Raw genomic sequence first — 19,333 nt, forward strand, 5'->3', positions numbered from 1 at the left:
ACTCGGACAAGCGAGGTCATTTGGGGAATCGTCAAACTGAGTCTGTGGCCCGTATTCGGTCCGATGCTCCCAAGGACACGCTGACTTTGACAGGTAAACTCTTGTGATCATGGACCAACCTTGTTCTCGTACAATAGACAACGGCCCCGATACGGCAAAGGCTGCCTTTGGAGCATGTCGGGGATGTTGGGACCCAAGAATTCAAGGTGTGCAAAAAAGAGACGGGATGTATCATCGTAAGAAGAATTGTTCTCCATCTGGTACTATCAAAATTAGCTGTAGCCAAAATTTCGTTAGTCTTTCAGATACGCAAAAGGATCAACCAGCGTACTGGGGTTTCGGGAACTGTTTGAGGATGCTGGTGCTGAGGACGTATCTAATCCACAAAGAAATGCTTAGGGTGGGTCGCTACTTCCAGTCGCAAAACAGGAACCTCAATGGCGTCTTTTAGAAGTTCGTTTCTTCCCTCAGCCACACGCAGGTATAGCATCGACTAAGTATAATACTGCCAGGTCCTCTGATGATTAACCTACAGGAAAACGGGGGTCGGTCAACGGAATTGCGGCGCATATAGTCAATGTGTAAGACCTACTCTGAGAATACTGGACTCTCCCCTTAGCAATTCTTCATTCACTTATGCACTCCTCCTTCATGTATCGACCTGGAACTCAGAATGTGATTTTCTCGCTGCTGATATAATACCGCTAAACTGGGTGGTAGTCCGTCGAATGCATGTAAAGAATGCCGGCAACGTCGTCGCCGACACGTGGGCCAAGCTAGAAGACGACAAACGAGTCATTGGCTGACCATATAGGCCCTCCACGTCGTTGTCGTAACATATTGACTCTTCTCGGCGTCGTTTTCTGAGCATTCTTCTGCCTTCGTTTCGCCGAATCCTATCCTTCAGCGTTTCAGACCGCAGCGCCCCTCCTTCATATTCATTCCTCTACGCTAGGCTACAATACTATAGTCGCCTGTGAGGGGCAAGTCTCCAGGAAGCTGTTGTTACGCACCTTTGTCGGTATGCTGCCTCTATCGGGTAGATTATTCTTGAGTCGTTCTGTCTGTTGAACAGCGACTCATTTCAGACGAGGAGGCGAGAAATCATAGAGCAAATGTCGAGAGAGAATGCACGAGGAAAGCGGGCAGACTGTCATAGCCTTGCCAGTAGTGGGAGTAAAGGTGAAGGTAAAGAAGCCGGGACCCATACGAATACACAGGTCTGATTACAAATGATTTGTAAGCATTGACCTACCTCTCAACCGTGACATTGAACACGGTCGTCTGCAGTCGTCTAAGTCTTTCGACTCTCCTGCAGCAAATATGCAGACGAAACGGTCTAAAGCAACTGTAGTATCCTCCAAACGGAATGGTTCTGCCGATGAAGATTCCGATAAGTGGCAATCGGAGGACAATGACACCGAGAAGGGAGGCGTTGAAATCAATGGTAGCAGCGAAGGTACTCGATGATCACCCTTAGGTGCATTCTATGTTCTAAATTTTGAGATGAATAGTAGTGAAGCAACCTAGCTCAGTGAAGCGAAGACGAGTAATTTCGAATACGGCAGCAATGTCAAAGCAAATGAAGGCAAAGGTCACAGAAACTAAACGGAAGTCAACTGGGAAGAAACGGCGAGACCTGAGTCTGTTACCGACGATGCCACTCGATATTCTGTTCACAGTGAGCCCGCCTACCTTGCTATCCTATCCATTGACCAACATCAACAGATCTGTACAATGCTTTCTCCTCGAGATCTCATCAATCTATCGCGGACCGACGCAACTTTCTGTCGTACTCTGACCGCGAACAATGTATCATTCGTTTGGAAGGCGGTGAGGGAAGCTGAAAGCGGGATCGTATCTCCTCGAGGAATTCCTGAATACCGGTGGGTAGACCTGTTATTTGGAAAGTCATATTGCGACGTAGGTCATGACTCGAGTCTATATATGTGCTCATCTAACCCTCCTGTATTAGCTCTGCTACGCAAATCATGCCTCTGTCGACTGGACGCTTCGCCGACGTGTCTGTACACGTTGCTTGAAGGCAAAGTACGTCTATGTAGTCCTGCCGATTGCCGTACTCAAGCTTATCATCCTATAAGCTTGATCGCTGCATTAAGGGTTAAAAGGCGTTTTCCTGGTGTCAATGCTGATGCATTGAGTCTAATTCCGCTCACTAATAGTAAAACTTCAGCCTTTCTTCCCGTGCATTTCACTAATTACCTCCATCTACACAGCTGGACGGGGAGGAATGTGTGCATACAACGGATACTATTGGATTTCTGATATTACGGACATCCAAGCTAAAATCAAGGAGCTGGAAGTAGGCCCCGGGTCCTCCGAACGTCTGGCCAACTTTCGAAAGGAGCGGAAAAAGCTGGTTGAAGACATGACTAAAGTTGGTACAATGTTCATGTAGTGTTTCATTTGTCTGACGTATTCATTTCAAGGGCGCGATACAATGTAAAGAATGGACTCTCACTAACTCTCGGAAGAACGCTCGTGAATCGGATCTTCGGAAAGATGAAAGATTTTCTATGTGAGTCTGCCGTGATTTAATGACGATTTTTTGTCTGAAAGCCATCTAGGATAAAGACTCGACTACTTGACTTGGGTTATACCGAGCAGGACGTCGAGGCCGTGAGATGGGAATCGTCGGTTATACGCGACGCTGAACTCACGTCACAGAGTATCCAAATCTTTCTCATATACACCACACAATGCTCAACATTTTCAAGGTTGGACCAGGATGCGTCCGTCTCTCGAGGCGGTGATCAAAGCCTACCGTGTTCGGAAAGCCAAAGCTGCCCGTAGCCTGGCCCTACGCGAGCGTGCTTCAATCGTCGAGGACATTCTCAAAACGTACAAGCAGCAATTTTTGCCCATAGTATGGCGAGAAATGCCCTCACTCATAGATGTCTGCATGTTCCCTGCATTTAAGGACGTTTTGGAGCTGCCCACCGAGACAATAATCAACGAAGCCAGTTTTGCCGATGCCATGAACGAGCTCCCAGACCTGATCGCGGACTGGCAACAACGAAGAGTATCCAAGCTGCGAGCCTTAATCCCATCTCAGGAAACTGGACAAATTGATCCTTTGAAGTTGGCAACAACGGTGTTTTCTTGTCAATCCGATTGTCGTGCTATTATCACAGATGCAGATGTTTGGTGGCATCAGTGTAAAACATACAGATCAATAGGTCGCCAAGTCGCAAACGTTGATGATCTGTATAATGCCCCGGGGAACACGGAGCTCTCATTTGATACGACGCGATCCGTCATGGCTGCTTCTCTAGTACGGCTTGCTTCTCGTGATCCCGCTACGACGACCGCGGAGGATATGGATATTCTAAAGCTCGAGTTTCTTTGTATGAACGATCCAGTTAGCACGTATGATCTCGCCAACGGAGAAGGCAAGTGCATGGGGCGTCGCGTCCTCTCTTGGAGGGAATGTGTGAGTGCGGATACCCTATCATTTGTTCACAGGCCGACCACTATGTTAGGTTCAAAGAAACACCTCTCTAACTTACAATCAAGGCTCAGACTTTCGTCTTCTTACGTCAGAGGATGAGGTGAAGAAGATGCGAGTTGTTAGAAGTGTATTTAACTGGACCTCGTCATTGTTTCACTGTCAGCATTGCACTAGCCATGTTGATCCACAGCGGTATGAGCATGTCACTAAACATCTCCAAGATGTGTGAGTAGTTCTTGTTTTTTGCCCTACTTGCGCTTATTTGATGCAGGCATGGCATTGGCGATCCCCTGATTGATCGTGATTTGTTCTTGACTCCTGGTGCGGACATGCCAGTGGCACAATGTCCGCCGTTGTATATCGTGGAATTTTGGAGGGATCCGAGTCCTTATGCGTGGCTCTAGCAGGACTCCGTCACTTCTTTGACCTGTTGGAACTGCGATGGTGACATCAACAGATATTTGACCCTGATACCACGATGATTCATTCCACATTTTGCCTTAATCTTGAGCTACGATGTTGAACATCATTATTATGTATATATTGTGAAACATAGATACTTTTCGCAGCTTTCCGGATTTCTTAACGCTTTGAAAACTTAACTTGGTTGTTCGGTCCTGTCCTTGAGAGGATCCCAGGACAGTATGTTTCTTCCGATGTGTACCTAGTTCGATAGCGCGGGCCACTTTCCTCGCTTGTTCGTCCTGATACTGACCCGAGGGAACCGAGTTGATGTATGGAGGAACTAGAATCAAGACGGGCTTTCTTTCACTGCGTCTTGCTATTCCCTTCAGACTAATCACCATTCTGATAACATCTCATTTGATAAATAGCTCCTAGATACACCAGACACTTCTTCGCATGAATCGCTGCAAGTCGTTTCACCTCTACTCAACCCCATTGAACCACGGATCAGAAAGCAACTCATCGGCACTGGCACGTTGTGCAGGATCTAGGCGCAAACACCTGAGCATCAGAGCAGCTGTGGAAAGCACATCCGCCTCCTCGATGACTTTGTAACTCCTAATGGATATCTCGAAAGGGTAATCCATGAGTCTCGGTATAGCTTTGAGATTACCTGCGTAGCATTGAGTGAAGGATGAGGGACAACACTGGGAGTGCACACTTACAGTTTGTATCAAAGAATTGGTCAGCCAAAGCGCTGACCATGAGCTGTTGTGCTCGAATGTCTTTGCATGTGTAGCATAGCATCTGATATAGGATATGATTTGGCTCATCTAGGTTGAGTTTGGGATCAAGCTCATACTTGAAGAGAGCACGACCGGTGATGAGCTCAAAGATCTTTGACATGTGTTCATCGACATGACAAACAGCGGAGGATGAAAGCACGTACCAAGCATCCAAATGTCCATATGTCTACCTTGGCATCCCATGGTTAGGGCTTCGCACCGTCCCGTATACGGTATACGGCCGTATAGCCACGGTACAGTGACGGGCGACAGCTGGTCCATATACCGTACCGTCAAGGCTCTTAGAACTAGGTTGATGGTACGGTACGGGTATATAGACGGCCGTGCCGGTCGTCAATACGGCCGTTGAATAATACATACCTGATATTTCAGGCTTCGGAGCAGCTTCAGGTCCTTCCATGGGCACGTCGTCATCTGCATCGTGATAAACATTGACTTTCGAGGAGGATTTCAAGTTTCCGTTGGCATCGAGGGTGCACTGATCTGTCATGATGCCCAGAATGTGGTCGTAAGTCTGCGAAAAAAAGGACAGGACCATTATATAGTAGATAGTCTTTCGTGAACTTCTCTGGCTTAAATTCAGCCGTATTTGAAAGGTGCACAGACCAGCGGAGGCCAAATTATTGCACAACATGTGCTTGTAGTCAGAGGATGAAACGGGAGTAGAATAGAAGCAGCAGAAGCAGGAAATAGAAAGTATTCTATGCTGGTAAGGATTAGAGCTTGAGTAGAGCGAGTGAAAAAAGATCGGGTGGTAGCATTGAAGAGCTTGCGGTGCCAGCACATCGTGGTACAATGTTAAGTGTATGGCAACCACGCGTGCAGCGTGATCTGATGACGGTTATTTTTAGATACATACATGGCCGTCGATTACCGTATGATGGCCGTGTTTATACAGTTGCTAACAGGATACGGGATGTCCGTATACCGTCCGTCTCTGGGCAAATTATTTCGCCAGACGGAACGGGTATGGTACCCATACAACGGCACCCGTATAACCGTACTATACGGTAATGGTGCGAAGCCTTACCCATGGTCCTCCAATGATTATTTCAGGAGGACAAAGCAGCGGAGGGGAAATTTTATTTTCAGTGTGGTTTTCGATGAGCTGGGCTGTAAGAATAACTGAGAAATGACTAGGAAGCGACATAGGTATTTTTGGACTTACCGTGGCCAAAGTCGGCAACTACAAAAGTTCGCTGCATGGCCTCTTGCAGAGTAGGGATAGGAAGCGGCTGTGAGACAGTGGCCTCTACCAATCCATCGTGAGAAGCTTCGGGTACATGTCGACGAGGCGGGTCAGACATGAGAAGCTTGTCAAAGTCATCCATGGATATTGGAGTATCGAAAAAAATGTTGTTGTGCTTCAGATCGGTGTGCATGACACCGCGGCTGTGTGCATGGGCAATTCCGCGAAGCAAGTGTAGAATGATGCGTTTAGCGAGAGGGAAAGGAAAGATACCATGCTTTTCGAACAGCGACTTTACATCCCCACCGAGAACTTTGGTGACTAGGCAGAGGTGTTGTCCTGCAGTGCCCTTTCCGGGAAGGGTGAAGTGCGACATGAGCTGCAGACAATGCATCAACGGGGATGATGATATCCGCTGCAGAGCTTCAAGTTCCCAAACGCGGCCGCGTTCGACAAGTTCGGTGTGAAAGCCATTAAGGATTTTGAGGGCAACATAGGAGTTATCCCTAGAGGATAGAAATATGTATGTCAAATTTTTATCGAGGAACCTACAGCCTGCTAGTAACTTTAAACACATACATTTTGTCTCGGGCAAGCCATGTACTTGAAGACATGCCCCAGCCAAGTTTTCTGCAAATAACATAACGGTTTTCTGGGCCAATAGCTTCATCGAAGTCAAGCTGAGGCCAGCCGTAGCCTTCCTGACCTGGCAGGCCAAGTGGCTCTGAGGCAAAGGTTAAGTCAACATAGACTTCTCCATTAAGACCGACCGAAGTATGTTTATTGGACGCTTCAGCATGGATAGAGATAGGGGTCATCCTAGCGATTTGTGTTTAGCCACGAGGTAAGTATATGTTGGGATTTGGCAATCCGGCATCATGCGGAGTTTGCTTATTAAGGTAGAAGTCATAGAAAAAGCATGGAACATTCTAGTAAAAGTACGTTTAGTATAAAAGTAGGTACTTTAGGGTAGATCCTCATGCATTTGCAGAGCTCAGCCAAGCGCAATACTATTGGCTTGCTACCATGCATGTGACACTGGGAACGAACCGATACCCCATTTTCCAACAGTATACATGTAGCATCTTGCATACTTTTCTTGTGGAATGCGCATTGGATATCGATGGGTGCAAAGAACAAGGGGGTACCGGAATTCCGGCCCGGCACACCGGGTAGGTAGGTAGGTCCAGCCGGATGTCACGAAAAAAAAAAGTTGACCACCACTTTGGGGGTCTAAAAATGGACTTCAAGGGTAAATTTTAGAGCATACATGATACAATATATGCTACTGAGTGTGCTACTTACCTTAGGGCATCATACCTAGCGATACCAACACTCAGTCAATGCCATTGCAAAGTGGCCCTGCTGACTGGACATGGTGACATTATGACATCCCATTAGAGCACAGCCATGATTTAGACTTGATAGCGTACAGATTATGTTCAAAACACTTTCAATATTAATATCACGGCTATTTCAGGCAAAATATTCACCAAATTGAGTCGAAAGATACCCAAATTTAGCATAATGACATCATAAATGTCACGTGAAGGTAGGTAGGTCCATCGTCGGTGCACGAAATTATTTAATCGACCCACTGTCTTTTAATTCATTATTAGGACCCCCTTGGCAAAGAAAAAATGTGTCCTGACCAATGACTGTGCCGGGGGGTTCAGTGATAAATCAAGAACTTAGAAGTTTGGACCCATATGAGTAAACAAGTCACATTACCAATGATTAGTCATCAATTATTTTAATATTTACTTTGCTCTCTTTCTGGACTATCACGACCTTTCTCTTGTTGACGCTTCGGCCATGAAATATGAAATGATAAGCCAGCTGAGATGCTCTTCAGGAACAAGGAATAGTCTCGTAGACTCCAAAGCTGTATTAGCGGAGGAAGTAGGATAACAAAAGGGACAACAAAGAAAATGGTGCACTGGGTGTTGCCTTTCGCGCAGCTTTACGAAATTCATACTAGTATAAATATCTCACTTATATCTCATCTCAACTTCCAAGCTACGGAAAGTACTGCTTGAAATCTACACAGGAACATCTACTTTGAATATTAGTAATTGAAGTACGATGGCCAAGAAGTTCTTGGCTTTTCAAATTCCAGTATGTACAATGGCAGCTCCTCGAGCAGCTCTGCACCAGGAGTCAGGAACAAGTCGTGGTTAATCTTGGGAGTGTCGATACCATGCCTAAGACATTCTGTAAGGAGTAGAATGGAAAAGATGAGGATTGAAAGGATACGTACATGTCTCGAGCATGCCCAGTAACCTCCTCATATGACTTTGGATTGTCGAGATTATCCGAACAATGCTGACAGCAAAAAACACTATATTTCTGCCTCCACGGTCTTCGGAGAACATGTTGCTTCTTGGCTTTGTCCTCCGGCATGAGTAAATGAACTTCACCCAGGCCCCAGGCCTTGAATAGTAGCTCTGATCAGCACCCTTAGAACCAAATCAAGCATAGACACTCATGCATTCACGCCATGAAAGGACAGGACGCCCATGCAAAGTGACATTTCCCCCGACTGAAGCATACTCTTGAACACGGCAGTCTAGAGTGACGAATCGGAAATCCAAGACATCCATCTCCTCCGCAGTAGTTGTGGCTGGGTCACGGGAGGCAAGGCATACTACATCAGCAACTTTGGCAGATCGCATAGTATCAAAGGAGAGTTCCCAGTACCCCAAATTCTTATACAGATCACTGGCGTTCTGGATCTCTGAGACACTGGAATACCATGTATTATTCGATGAACCATGAGAAGGACACTGGTGCTGCCAGATATCTGTGTTCGTGAAGTGGCCGGGACACTCTTTGCTTTTGCAGGAGAAGACTGCTATTGCTAGCTTCAAGGGATCAATGCCGTCTGCAGGCTGAAAATGTGTCGTGACTGCTGTCCATAAATCAGCCTCCCTGCGCTGCTGCCAATCAGCAATGAGATCTGGGAGCTCATTCATGGCATCAGCGAAACTGTCCTCCATGACATTGTCCTCCGTGGGATGGTTCAAGATCGCCTTGAACATGGGGAACATGCAAACATCTATATATGGAGGCATATCCTGCCAAATTATAGGCAGAAAGTTTTGCTTGTATGTTTTGAGGAGACCTTTAACAATGTTAGCACGCTTATATAGGGTTGCTCTACATTCCACTTTGGCTTGCTGAACGCAATTTTGCTGAATTTTTGCCTCGAGACCTGAGCGTATCATGTTCCAACCTATTGAAACGTCATTGAGAACAGGTGCTATAGGTGTCAAGAAACGCGCATACCTCTTGAGGTGAGCTCATTGTCTCGGTCCGCAGATTGATTATATTTAATACCTCTAACGTCTTGCTCGGTATAGCCCAACTCTAGAAGATGCTCTTTTATCCTATGTTGGAGGGCTTTAAAAGGAACAGTATCTTCACGATTGAGTAAACCTACTTTGAAAATCTCTTCTCTTGGACGCCTCTTGATCTGTTACTGCCACCACATCTGATTTTTCCCATGGTTCACTAACACCGCTCGAAGGGAATCGGAAGGGCTAGCAAGGATAGAATACGCGTATATACTTTCTGTATCATCGCCAGCAAGAAAAAAAAAATCAACAAAATCAACAATGTCTGCACCAGCGGAACCACCCGGAACACCCGGAACCACACATAACCACATGCCAACATCGATGCGCAACACAGAAGCTCAATGCGGACACACAAAGAGGTTCGAGACAGCGGCGGAAAAAGTAATCAAAGACTATGGGAAAACCACAACAGTACGAATAGATGGCACGTCGGTGAGTGCCATATCTGACATCACAGCTGTCTTGCAACACATTGTCGTGGAAGAACTGAGGCCAAAGAAGACGGTCAACGAGAAGCAGTACTGCACCATGGTTAATTTAGTAGATATGATGGAGGCATGGATGGACATTGGGGAATACAGGGCAATACAAGATGCGACAGCACTTGCGCACCTCATGAGCGAAAATTTTCGCAGCTTGCAAGAATCAGTGAATGCAATAAGAAAAACAGCTGAACTAAACACATCGAATGAACTAAACACTACAGGGAGCATCCAAGACATCAAAAGGGACATGACCACCATACAAGCAGCCATCAACGACATCCGCAATAGCAAGGAATCAATGTCTCCTAGTAACAACTCAACGAACACCCAGCCTCACCAACTCTCATATGCTGAGGCCACCGGCAGACTACAAGGCCCAAGAATGGATCCCAAGCATGCCGACACCATCGCGAAGGCCAGAATTGCAAACCGGCGTGTCATAATCAAACCGACAAGTGATGTAGCGAGGAACAGGATGAAGGAGACAACAGAGAAGGAGATGGTGGAACGGATGAATGAAGCATTACTCACAGCATCTGCAGGAGAAACTGGAACACCAATCTGTATACCAGAAGAGTACAAGGTGGTGGGAGCACAGAAGCTGGTGAACGGCGGCATTGCATATACCTTCAACACCGACAAAGCGGCAGCATGGCTACGTGAACCCAACACCATCAAAGCTGTTCAACAGGCAGCTGGACTGGAGACAGTGGCCAGCCTACAGCTGCACAACATGATTGTGCCATTTGCACCAACAACAATTGATATCGGGGACACAGTGACTTGGCAAAGCATCAAAGAAAGTTCGGGACTCAAGGCAGGCACTAATCGAGGCATAAGATTTCTTAAGCCAGCAGAGCATCATCACGAAGGGCAGAGGGAAGCCCACATCATGATAGGGTTTGATTCACGAGAACAAGCCAACATAGCCATCCGTGGGGGCATCTTCATCGAAGGGAAGGAACTCCAAGCTAGGAAGGAATTACCAGATGCAACCAGGTGCGTGAACTGCTCTATGTTACCGTGCAATCATGATGCACGAGACTGCCCAAACACAACAAAATGTGGGCAATGTGCTGGAGGACATGCTACCAAAGACTGTACAGTCTCTGACTGCAAAAAGTTTCATTGTGTTAACTGCAAAGTGAATGGCCATGGGGCCATAGACCGGATTAACTGCCCATCTTTCATTAGAGCCACAGACCTAATACGAAGCCGGTACCCTGAGTCATGATACAGATACTTCGTGACTGAGAACCCATGCACATGGGCTTCCAATGATGTACAACAGCGCACTGAGGACTCCAGGCCGCAAAAGAATGTAACAAAGAGCATGGGGAAGCCAAACACGCAGAGTGGGGCCACAACCACATCTCTTGGCAGTGTCATGGTCTCATCTCATCCAACTAGGGATCGACGAAACGGCAGTAGCACAAAACAAGCCCAAAGCAAAAGGTATAACCCTAACCAGACACCACTAGAGAGTAACAGATACCAGCAAGCATCCCTTCATCAATACATGATGGCGAGTCAGCAAACAACCAGTAGAGCCCCATTGCAAGCAAGATCCTATGCAAGCGATGATGAGGCCAACCTCGAGAAGGAAATTATGGATGACGATAATAGAGCCCAACTGGGCAGCTCCCCACTGGTAGACCTATGACTGACACCACCACAGATATCAGAATGGATGCAAAGCTACGAATATACCAGCTCAATGTGAACAAGTCACTGTCGGCCCACTCCTGTCTCATCAATCAAGTAGACAAGAAGGACTGACCTTGTCCTCATACAAGAACCATATATCGGCAAACACTGGGAAATCCAGAGCAACCCAGGGATGGATAACAGTATACCCAACTAACCACAGTTGCGACCCGACCAAGACAAGAGTAGTCATCCTTGTCAACAGATCAATCACCACCAATGCCTGGTCCAGCATCCCACTGGACACTCAGGATGCTATTGCTATCGAATTACAGATCACCAGAAGAAACCATGGTAATCATCAATATATACAGTGATGGTGGCTCTGTGGCAGCATGGGATCTCATAGACAAGCTCATGTGCACATACAAAGCATGCCGACGAGATATGCGGGGGAAACCACTACCGCATCATATGCTGCAGGAGACTGGAATGCACACCATCCACTCTGGGATGAACCACGCAACTCACATCTATTTACAGATCAAGCGCTCGAAAGAGCAGAACACCTACTAATGATTGTAGGAAAGCACCAACTGAAGATGGCATTACCAGCATACACTGACCGACAAAAATAAAGAAACACATGGTTTTTTTGATCGGAGTCGCAATAGCTCCTCAATGCTGCGATATTTTTTTGGACTTCCAGTGAGTGTAATGTAGCTTGATATCTGTAGTTTAATATTATGAAAAGAATGAGGCAAAAATACCAGTCAGTGAGCAAAGTAAGAGGGCTGTGAAACCACATGCCAATTTTGATGATGTAATGGCATCACATCAACGTCGGAACCAACTTGAATCTGAACCACCACCTGGGCCGATTGCACTGAAATTCCTATCATGTATTCACCTCCTCCTTGCAAACCAAATGTGCCTATTACCCCTACGAAAGAAGCCTGTATTTGCACTCTCCTCAATGAAGGCCACACCTGCACTGAAATCAGCAATGTCATTGGATGTTCACGCTCTACCATCTGCAAAACTGGCCACAAATATGAAGGGAAGGAGAACTACTATGCTCGCATCAAAGGGCGAGACCGCCCACGCAAGATGGATGATGCAGATATTAAATTTGCCGTGCGAAAAATCCATAGTCACGACTGCCGGACAGCGGTCGACATTCAACGGGGGTATTTCGACCATCTTTCGGAGCGCACTGTGCAGCGCAGGCTTTCAGATGAGGGCCTGAAGGGTTACAAGAGGTGGAAGGTACCAATGCTCACAAAGGCTCATGTTAGAAAGCGAAGGGTGTGGGCAGAGGCACATGCAGAATGGGGAGCAGAAAAATGGGATACTGTGCTCTACTCAGATGAGTCCAAATTCAACTTCTTTGGGTCAGACGGAGTGCAGTGGTGTCGTAGGGGTCCTGGTGAGGCACTAGATGTGCATAACGTGTTGCCCCGGTTGAAGCATGGAGGCGGGGGGGTGATGGTCTGGGGATGCATGACGAGTTTGGGCTTCGGACGGCTGATTTTGGTGGAAGGCACTATGAATGCTGTCCAGTACTGCCAGATACTTAATGAAGGACTTCTCGGCACCCTCCAGGACTATGAACTCTCAGTCGACGATGTCCTTTTTCAGCAGGATAATGACCCCAAGCACACAGCTCGGCTTATGAAAAAGTGGCTCACCAACCAAAACATCTCTGTAATGGACTGGCCACCAAACAGCCCCAACCAAAACATCATAGAGAATGCTTGGGCTACTCTTGAACATCGTCTGAACAACAGACCACGTCACCCGACAACGACTGCCGCATTATTTGCCATTCTGCAGGAGGAGTGGGCTGCACTTGGAAAAGAGTATTGCAATGCGTTATATGATAGTATCCCATCACGGGTGAGGTCCTTGATATTGGCAAAGGGCAGGCATACTAGATATTAGGTTGTTGGACTTTTCGTCAGGTCAATTATCTTGTTTTCTCATTTTACTTACACTGCTAAAAATGACACTCTCGGCTAACATATTTATATCTCATCATTTTTTTCATGTATGTACCTCATTCTTTTTCTAACAATAAACTACATCAATTAAGCTACATTTCTCTCACTGAAAGTCTGAAAAAATATTGCAGCGTTGAGGAGCTATTGCGACTCCAATCAAAAAAACCACGTGTTTCTTTATTTTTGTCAGTCAGTGTATATACCAACACTACGAGCATTCTCGACAGGTAACTATACCTGGGTCGATAACGTTTTCTGCTCAGACAAGCTACTGTCAAGTTTCATCAAATGCACAGTCGATCACGCAGCTCAACCACCACGAACAGACCATTTTCCAATCATCTCCATCATCGACATCTCCCCACTACACAACGATTTTGAACCACGGTGAAATTTCTGCAAGGTAGACTGGGAAAAATTCTACAATACCCTCCGAGATCAACTCGATACACTCCCCATCCCATGCGAAATCACGAACAGCGAACAAATGCACACCACACTCAAGAACATCAATGATGCAGTCCAAGACGTGATTGACGCATGCATTCCATGGACCAAACCGAGTCCATATATGAAACGATGGTGGAATGGAGAACTCACAGAACTACACCAACAGCTACGCAGGGTGCAGAAAAAAGCATACGGATTCAGATCGGTACCAGAACATCCAATTCATGAGGAACGATGAAGGCTACGCAATCAATATACCATGGCCATTGAGGTGGCAAAAACAGCATGCTGGATGGCATGGCTGGAGAATGCGGGATCAGGTAACATCTGGGAGATCAGTCAATTTATATCCCAACCAACATCAGATGGGGGAAGAACGAGAGTCCCAGATCTCACGGTAAAGGCAGCAGGACAACACCCGAAGAGGATACGAGATAACAAGGAGAAGGGAAGCATCTTTCAAGCAGCCTTCTTCCCACCCAAGCCTACAACGTCGGCAGTGCCAAGCAACATTCAATACCCTCCACCAGCATGGGAATTCCAGCTCATCACAGATGGGCAGATAGAACGAGCCTTCCGCCGTATGAAACCGCTCAAGGCGACAAAATCTGGAACAGTACCTAACTGCATACTAAACCATTGCGCTGACCTACTCGCTCCACATATAGGACCAGTATATCGAGCAACATTCACATTGGAGGAATACCCAGACATGTTCAGCGAAACAAACACAATCATCTTGCGCAAACCGGGAAAACCAGACTGAGGATCCCAATGCGTATAGGCCCATCATACTATTGAATGGGTGGGGGTGAGGTCTTCACGCAACGATGAACCAGGACCTTGTAGGATGGTGTGAATATAAGGGCATCCTACCTGACCGACACTTTGGAGGACGCCCCGGTAGATGCACTACTGACTCCATTCACCTAATGGTATCCAATATCAAAGACCAATGGAGGAAAGGTAACGTAGTAGTATCCGTTCTATTCCTCGATGTCAAAGGGGCATTCCCCAGCGTGGATGTGGATATGCTTCTCCACGAGATGTTGATGCTGGGAATACCAGCGCAATACACAGAATGGCTGCGATGGAGACTAGCCGGAAGGAGAACAGTCCTGAGCTTTGACGACTTCAAGTCAGCCATCTTCAATGTGACTAATGGGCTAGATCAGGGAGACCCACTCTCACAGGTGCTATACATCATATACAACTCAAGCGTCCTGCAAAGGCTCCAGGATAGCGAACAATGCTTTCTATTTATAGATGACAAAGCAATCCTCATATATGGCAAGACGTTTCAGGAGACCCATCAGGCAATCAAGAACATCATGGAATGAAACGACAGAGTACTCGACTGGGCGAAGGAGCACAACTGTGAATATGGAGTAGCGAAGTTTCAGCTAGTTGACTTCACAAGAAAAACCCGAAATACCACAACACCAGGGATACCTGGCGGACAGCGTGAACCAGACATGGGAGGCCCAATACAAATCGGTCAACATCTGATACACCCACAACCATCAGCAAAATTTCTAGGAGTGCACATTGATGCAGGACTGCGATGGAAGGAGCAAGGAGCAGTGGCGATCGAAAAAGGGGATGATTGGATTGTGCAATTCCGGCGACTTGCAAGAGTTAGCTCAGGAGTATCCAGAGAATGCATGAGGCTAACCTATATCGCAATAGCGATCCCACGTATCCTATATGCTGCTGACATATTCTTGAACCCACAGATAAAAGCAACGAGGAAGAGGAAAGATGGCAAAAGCAGCATCAAGACAGTAAACAGCTTGGCAACGATCCAGAGGAAAGCGGCAATTTTGATCATGGGGGCTATTTGCACAACAGCAGGCGACACTCTAGATATACATGCCAACTTGCTACCTATGCAGGGACAGGTCGACGTATATCGACACAGAGCACTGGCATGTATGGCCTGCTTACCACTGGGACATCCGCTCCACAAGACGGTATGCAGAGCAGCAAAAAGGAGGACAAAAAGACACAGAAGTCCAATTCACGAGCTGATGAGGGAGTTTGGCATACAGCCAGACAATATGGAGACCATTCAGGCAGTTCGATATCCACCGAATTGGGAATCAAGAATAAAGGTGGAAATGGCGTAATCAATGCAAGAGGCAATGGCGATGGACAGAAATGATGATAGCGAAGTACAGGCATATGGAGATGGTTCGGGAATCAATGGCAGCATAGGAGCAGCAGCAGTGGTGTATAGGAATGGGCAGAGAGAAAAGATGGTGAGGCTGAAAGTGGGAACAGCAAAGGAACACGAGGTGTATGATGGAGAAGGATTAGCACTTACGCTATGCCTCGAACCGCTACGGAGCATGAGGAATGTCAACAGCACAAGCATCAGCATCGACAACACAGCGGCGATCTTGGCGACCAAGCTAGCAAGACCAGCACCATCACACCACATCCTTGACCTATTCCATAAACGAGTCGATATAGTCCTACGGCGCCATCCAGACATGACGCTCAAGATTCAATGGGTACCTGGACATCAAGGGATTGCAGGGAACGAAGCGGCAGATGAAGAGGCGAAGGCGGTGGCACGAGGCAACAGAAGTGAAGCAAAAGATCTACCAGCACCACTCCGCAAACCGATACCTCACAACAAAACGTCGATACTCCGGGAATTCTATGCATGGCAGAAAGTCAAAGCTGACCGAGCCTGGAGGAAGTCATTCCGCTACTCCAGGTTTCGGAAAATCAATCCAGTGCCTGCCCAGCAAGTTGCATGTCGGTACAGGAGCCTGGCCACCTCCCTACCACGAAAAATCACCAGTATATTGATGCAACTGCGTACCGGACACATCGGACTCCACCGCCATCTATTCAACATTCATCGCGTCGACTCTCCTGCATGCCCAAGATGTTCATACCCCAACGAGTCGGTCCATCACTACTTAATGTGATGCCCTGGTTACAGCAATCAGCGCGAAACATTAGCAAGGGCAATCGGAGTCTCACCAACAAGACTGTCAATAAGGCACATCCTGACAAAGAGGGCGAACCTACCACACCTCATTAACTATCTCAACGATACAAGGCAATTCGAACAAGTATTCGGGAGGTTCCCAGAGGTAGAGATAGCGGATGTAGGGCTTCGCACCATCACCGTATAGTACGGTTATACGGGTGCCATCATACGGGTACCGTGCCCGTTCCATCTGCCAAAATAACTTGCCCAGAGACGGACGGTATACGGACATCCCGTATACCGTTAGCAACCGTATAAACACGGCTGTCATACGGTAATCGACGGCCGTGTATGTATCTAAAAATAACCATCATCAGATCACACTGTACGCGTGTTTGCCATACACTTAACATCGTACCACGATGTGCTGGCACTGCAAGCTCTTCAGCGCTACCACCCGATCTTCTTTCACTCGCTCTACTCAAGCTCTAACCCTTACCAGCATAGAATACCTTCTATTTCCTGCTTCTGCTGCCTCTATTCTACTACTGTTTCATCCTTTTGAGTTTGACTACCCACACATATTGCGCAATAATTTGCCCCTCGCTGGCCTGTGCACCTGTCAAATACTGCTGAATTTTAAGCCAGAGGAGTTCACGAAAGAGTATATAATGGTCCTTTTTTCGCAGACTTACAACCACATTCTGAGCATCATGACAGATCAGTGTGCCCTCGATGCCAATGGAAACTTGAAATCCCCCTCGAAATTCAATTTTTATCACGATGCAGATGACGATGTGCCCATGGCAGGACCTGGAGCTGCTCCGAAGCCCCAAATATCAGGTATGTATTATTCAACGGCCGTATTGATGACCGGCACGGCCGTCTATATACCCGTACCGTACCGTCAACCTAGTTCTAAGAGCATTGACGGTACGGTTACGGATCAGCCGTCGCCCGTCACTGTACCGTGGCTATACGGCCGTATACCGTATACGGTACGGTGCGAAGCCCTAAGCAGATGATGATAGACCATGATGGAAAGGAACAAGAGGATGATGACAAAAAGGGGAAAAAGCGACCAACATCCATCCCCGCAAGCCGAGATCAGATGGACGCAGGTAAAACCTGCAAGGAATGATATTACGTTCGCTAGTTGAGGTTCAACTCAAGCAGAAGGAAATACGAAGCAGGGACAAAGAAGAATGGGATATCCGGACATATGTTTACGTGCAGGATACGGTACACAAAGTACGACTTAGGATACAAAAAAAAACTCTTCTCTTTCAGTTGCATCGATTCTTCAGTTTGCTTTCGGACATAACGGCGAGCCCAACTCTCACATCGACTGTTGTCCTGGAGAAGAGCAAGTCAGATAAGGGAGAAACTCAGTCTCAGGCACATACCTCCAGCATATCTTCGAACTCTTGCTTCCGTTCTTTGCAAAACTCAGCTACACGGTCGGAGGCTCCAGGTTTGCCAGTTGCTTCAATGTTTCGAATTTTCTCTTGAATCTCTTGGATAGCTGGGATCCAATAGTAAGGGAGCGAGCCATAAGACGCTATCAGACTAAATTCAATACTAATCAGGTGGAGAATAGACAATGACTTTACGATAGGTGACAGGAACCATATCCAGAATGGCGGCATCGATACCAGGAAATTTCTTGGCAACCTTGCTCGTGCAAATCGAGCTAAGAATTGATTAGCTCTGCCAGTGTATAGTGGGCTACGAAGGAGAACAAAGTAACTGCGACTTGAGGCAGTACCTGCAAATGCGACGACAATACTTCCAGCCCACAGGTATATTCTTTGCGTTGCAGAGCTGATGGGCGCGAACCAGTTGAGACTCCGTGTAAGAAATAAAACCATGACATACATCGCACGCTGAAATCCCAAACAAGAGAACTACCCATCGGTATTCAGAAACCCCACGCGGCGGTTCGATTCCTTTTTCAGCTTCCCTCACCGCCTTCCAAACGAATGACACATTGTGAGCTGTCAATGTGTGACAAAAGTTTCTGTCAACTCGCGATAAGTTGATGAGGTCGCGAGGAGTAAGCACACTGCAGATCTGCGAAGATTTCAAGTTAGTTGGAGATGGCAAGGAAGGATTAGACTTACCGTGAATAAAATGTCGAGTGGCATCATAGGTAAAAGGCTCAAATCTCTTTTTCGTGTCTTCCTTTTCTTTTTCTCGTCTTTGTCGAGAGACTTTGTTGTCGAGTTTCTCGTCCTTACTCTCTTCAAACTCGTTCTCTCGTTTTCTTCCTGCCTAGGCTCCATCCCTATGGATTCCATATTTACATGACAGTGATGACACAGCCAGCAGAAGGGAAAAATGCTGGCGCACCTTGTTCATGAATGTTTTTATCATCTGCTGCTGCGCTGGCCTCAGGACTCTCCCTATTAGATGGCATATTTCCCGAAAAAAAAGACGCGAAGGCTCGGGTCAGTTCCCCAGTCAGGACATCACGCCACTGGAAAAAGTCGGGATATAGAACAGGCAAAATCCGGAACGATTTTTTCTTCTTTGCTGGAAATGGAACAGCCGTTGTATTTAGTAATAGA

The 19,333-nt window shown here is 46.9% G+C and overlaps 6 protein-coding genes across 6 annotated transcripts; 3 read left to right on the forward strand and 3 right to left on the reverse strand.

Annotated features, from left to right (window-relative positions):
* Positions 1 to 1,250: 1,250 nt before the first annotated feature.
* EV420DRAFT_1552462 (uncharacterized protein) lies at positions 1,251 to 4,109 on the forward strand. Its single transcript, XM_060473508.1, has 11 exons — positions 1,251 to 1,459; positions 1,515 to 1,681; positions 1,729 to 1,923; positions 1,976 to 2,049; positions 2,103 to 2,182; positions 2,238 to 2,398; positions 2,451 to 2,539; positions 2,589 to 2,689; positions 2,739 to 3,454; positions 3,504 to 3,697; positions 3,744 to 4,109. The coding sequence occupies exons 1-11, from the start codon at positions 1,324 to 1,326 to the stop codon at positions 3,874 to 3,876; spliced, it is 2,046 nt and encodes a 681-aa protein (XP_060329155.1). The 5' UTR covers positions 1,251 to 1,323; the 3' UTR covers positions 3,877 to 4,109.
* A 162-nt stretch (positions 4,110 to 4,271) lies between these two features.
* Positions 4,272 to 6,738, reverse strand: EV420DRAFT_1765311 (kinase-like protein). The gene is made up of 7 exons (XM_060480819.1): positions 6,452 to 6,738; positions 5,852 to 6,378; positions 5,714 to 5,796; positions 5,044 to 5,197; positions 4,827 to 4,849; positions 4,603 to 4,774; positions 4,272 to 4,550 (listed from the first exon to the last, which is right to left on the reverse strand). Exons 1-7 carry the CDS (start codon positions 6,688 to 6,690, stop codon positions 4,360 to 4,362), a joined length of 1,389 nt encoding a protein of 462 aa, XP_060329156.1. The 5' UTR covers positions 6,691 to 6,738; the 3' UTR covers positions 4,272 to 4,359.
* Positions 6,739 to 7,940: 1,202 nt separating this feature from the next.
* On the reverse strand, positions 7,941 to 9,497 carry EV420DRAFT_1692246 (uncharacterized protein; the record flags this gene model as incomplete). Its single annotated transcript, XM_060479361.1, has 5 exons — positions 9,315 to 9,497; positions 9,161 to 9,261; positions 8,370 to 9,107; positions 8,133 to 8,319; positions 7,941 to 8,076 (listed from the first exon to the last, which is right to left on the reverse strand). Exons 1-5 carry the CDS (start codon positions 9,377 to 9,379, stop codon positions 7,941 to 7,943), a joined length of 1,227 nt encoding a protein of 408 aa, XP_060329157.1. The 5' UTR covers positions 9,380 to 9,497.
* Positions 9,498 to 9,590: 93 nt separating this feature from the next.
* EV420DRAFT_554995 (uncharacterized protein) lies at positions 9,591 to 11,296 on the forward strand. Its single transcript, XM_060482553.1, has 2 exons — positions 9,591 to 9,663; positions 9,938 to 11,296. The coding sequence occupies exon 2, from the start codon at positions 9,964 to 9,966 to the stop codon at positions 10,948 to 10,950; it is 987 nt and encodes a 328-aa protein (XP_060329158.1). The 5' UTR covers positions 9,591 to 9,663; positions 9,938 to 9,963; the 3' UTR covers positions 10,951 to 11,296.
* Positions 11,297 to 11,533: 237 nt separating this feature from the next.
* On the forward strand, positions 11,534 to 11,695 carry EV420DRAFT_1218264 (uncharacterized protein; the record flags this gene model as incomplete). Its single annotated transcript, XM_060466433.1, has 1 exon — positions 11,534 to 11,695. A coding segment is annotated over one exon (162 nt), but the record flags the coding sequence as incomplete, so codon positions are not given.
* A 6,220-nt stretch (positions 11,696 to 17,915) lies between these two features.
* Positions 17,916 to 19,315, reverse strand: EV420DRAFT_1765313 (uncharacterized protein; the record flags this gene model as incomplete). The annotated part of the gene is made up of 6 exons (XM_060480820.1): positions 18,887 to 19,315; positions 18,732 to 18,836; positions 18,506 to 18,670; positions 18,377 to 18,437; positions 18,170 to 18,324; positions 17,916 to 18,119 (listed from the first exon to the last, which is right to left on the reverse strand). The coding sequence occupies exons 1-6, from the start codon at positions 19,061 to 19,063 to the stop codon at positions 17,916 to 17,918; spliced, it is 867 nt and encodes a 288-aa protein (XP_060329160.1). The 5' UTR covers positions 19,064 to 19,315.
* Positions 19,316 to 19,333: the final 18 nt, after the last annotated feature.

The sequence above is a fragment of the Desarmillaria tabescens genome, assembly GCF_030435595.1.
Source record: "Desarmillaria tabescens strain CCBAS 213 chromosome Unknown EV420scaffold_24, whole genome shotgun sequence".
NCBI classification, from domain to species: Eukaryota; Fungi; Basidiomycota; class Agaricomycetes; order Agaricales; family Physalacriaceae; genus Desarmillaria; species Desarmillaria tabescens.

Coding starts and splice junctions, on each gene's coding strand:
- EV420DRAFT_1552462 (XM_060473508.1), top strand. CDS start 1,324: ATGCAGACGAAACGGTCTAAAGCAACTGTAGTATCCTCCAAACGGAAT. Junction 2,183..2,237: donor TCTAATTCCGCTCACTAATA/GTAAAACTTCAG, acceptor CCATCTACACAG/CTGGACGGGGAGGAATGTGT. Junction 3,698..3,743: donor ACTAAACATCTCCAAGATGT/GTGAGTAGTTCT, acceptor TATTTGATGCAG/GCATGGCATTGGCGATCCCC.
- EV420DRAFT_1765311 (XM_060480819.1), bottom strand. CDS start 6,690: ATGACCCCTATCTCTATCCATGCTGAAGCGTCCAATAAACATACTTCG. Junction 5,797..5,851: donor AGTTGCCGACTTTGGCCACG/GTAAGTCCAAAA, acceptor TTATTCTTACAG/CCCAGCTCATCGAAAACCAC. Junction 4,775..4,826: donor TATGGACATTTGGATGCTTG/GTACGTGCTTTC, acceptor CACATGTCAAAG/ATCTTTGAGCTCATCACCGG.
- EV420DRAFT_554995 (XM_060482553.1), top strand. CDS start 9,964: ATGACCACCATACAAGCAGCCATCAACGACATCCGCAATAGCAAGGAA.